The sequence below is a fragment of the Pinus tabuliformis genome, chromosome J (assembly GCF_031772625.1).
Source record: "Pinus tabuliformis cultivar Carrire ecotype Pingquan chromosome J, CPIR1, whole genome shotgun sequence".
Classification (NCBI taxonomy): domain Eukaryota; kingdom Viridiplantae; phylum Streptophyta; class Pinopsida; order Pinales; family Pinaceae; genus Pinus; species Pinus tabuliformis.
Genome location: NC_142295.1, coordinates 383,275,531 through 383,276,518, shown reverse-complemented (window position 1 = coordinate 383,276,518; position 988 = coordinate 383,275,531). Strand labels below are relative to the sequence as shown.

The 988-nt window shown below is 36.9% G+C and overlaps 1 protein-coding gene across 1 annotated transcript; it reads left to right on the top strand.

Moving 5' to 3' along the window:
- Positions 1 to 268: 268 nt before the first annotated feature.
- LOC149227375 (uncharacterized) lies at positions 269 to 745 on the top strand. Its single transcript, XM_089380477.1, has one exon. It carries the CDS (start codon positions 269 to 271, stop codon positions 743 to 745), a length of 477 nt encoding a protein of 158 aa, XP_089236603.1.
- The last annotated feature ends 243 nt before the right edge of the window (positions 746 to 988 follow it).

Sequence of the window (988 nt, the reverse complement as noted above, 5' to 3'; positions counted from 1 at the left end):
GAAATGGAATATCTACACTTGAAGATTGGCAACTCCTAATGTCAAGGACAAATTATTCTCTAACACATGAAGAGCAACACACATTTGAAGAATCCATGCACCTATATGCAACGAACAACTCAGTTGTGTTGCATAATAAGAAAATGCTTAAAAATTGAACATCCCAGTCGCGCTTTGCTCTACAGAACAACAAAGAGAGAAAACTTCTACTACAGCAGAAGATGAGCATTTGCCTGCAAAAGTGCTCTTATGCAACGAACAAAAATTTATGATCACCGGAAACTTATGGGTGAATGCAGGCCTTGTCAATGGTGCACTTGGGAAAGTCATCTCGATATTTTATTCAATTGACTCAAAGCTCCCAGAATTACCATCCTTCGTGGTTGTCGACTTTCAACAATACAAAGGAACACCATGGGACATTTCACACCCAACATATGTACCCATTTCTCCCATCACAAGGGATACACGCCGTCAGATACCACTTCAAATGGCATGGGCTTTAACAATACACAAGTCACAAGGAATGACATTAGACAAAGCAACAGTAGACATCGGCACCAAAGAACGACAAGGGCTAACGTTCACTGCAATTTCAAGAGTGCGGTCATTGGCATACATTCAAATCAATCCAGCATTTCCATTCTCATGCATTGCACAAATGCACGAGAATCCATATCTTAAGCGTAGACAGCAAGAGGAATCATTGCTTGCATCAAAATCTATGCAGGAGAATACACTCTAGCTAATCATACAACCTGTCTTCTAGATTTACCCACATGGTAAACACCACTTACTACATAACCAAATTTCACCTACATTTGCTTGCTATTACATTTAACCTCATATGATTTTATATTAGTTTAAATTTCGTTAAATTTATTTAAAATCTTCAAACAAAATGTTTTCCACTACGAATGGCAAAGTCTAGCATTCACTGCAATTTAAAAATTTCTTTAGAAATTTATTTATTTTAATTCATTTCTTT

What these genes read in the sequence shown, in the direction of transcription:
- LOC149227375 (XM_089380477.1), top strand. Translation starts at nt 269, where the DNA reads ATGATCACCGGAAACTTATGGGTGAATGCAGGCCTTGTCAATGGTGCA.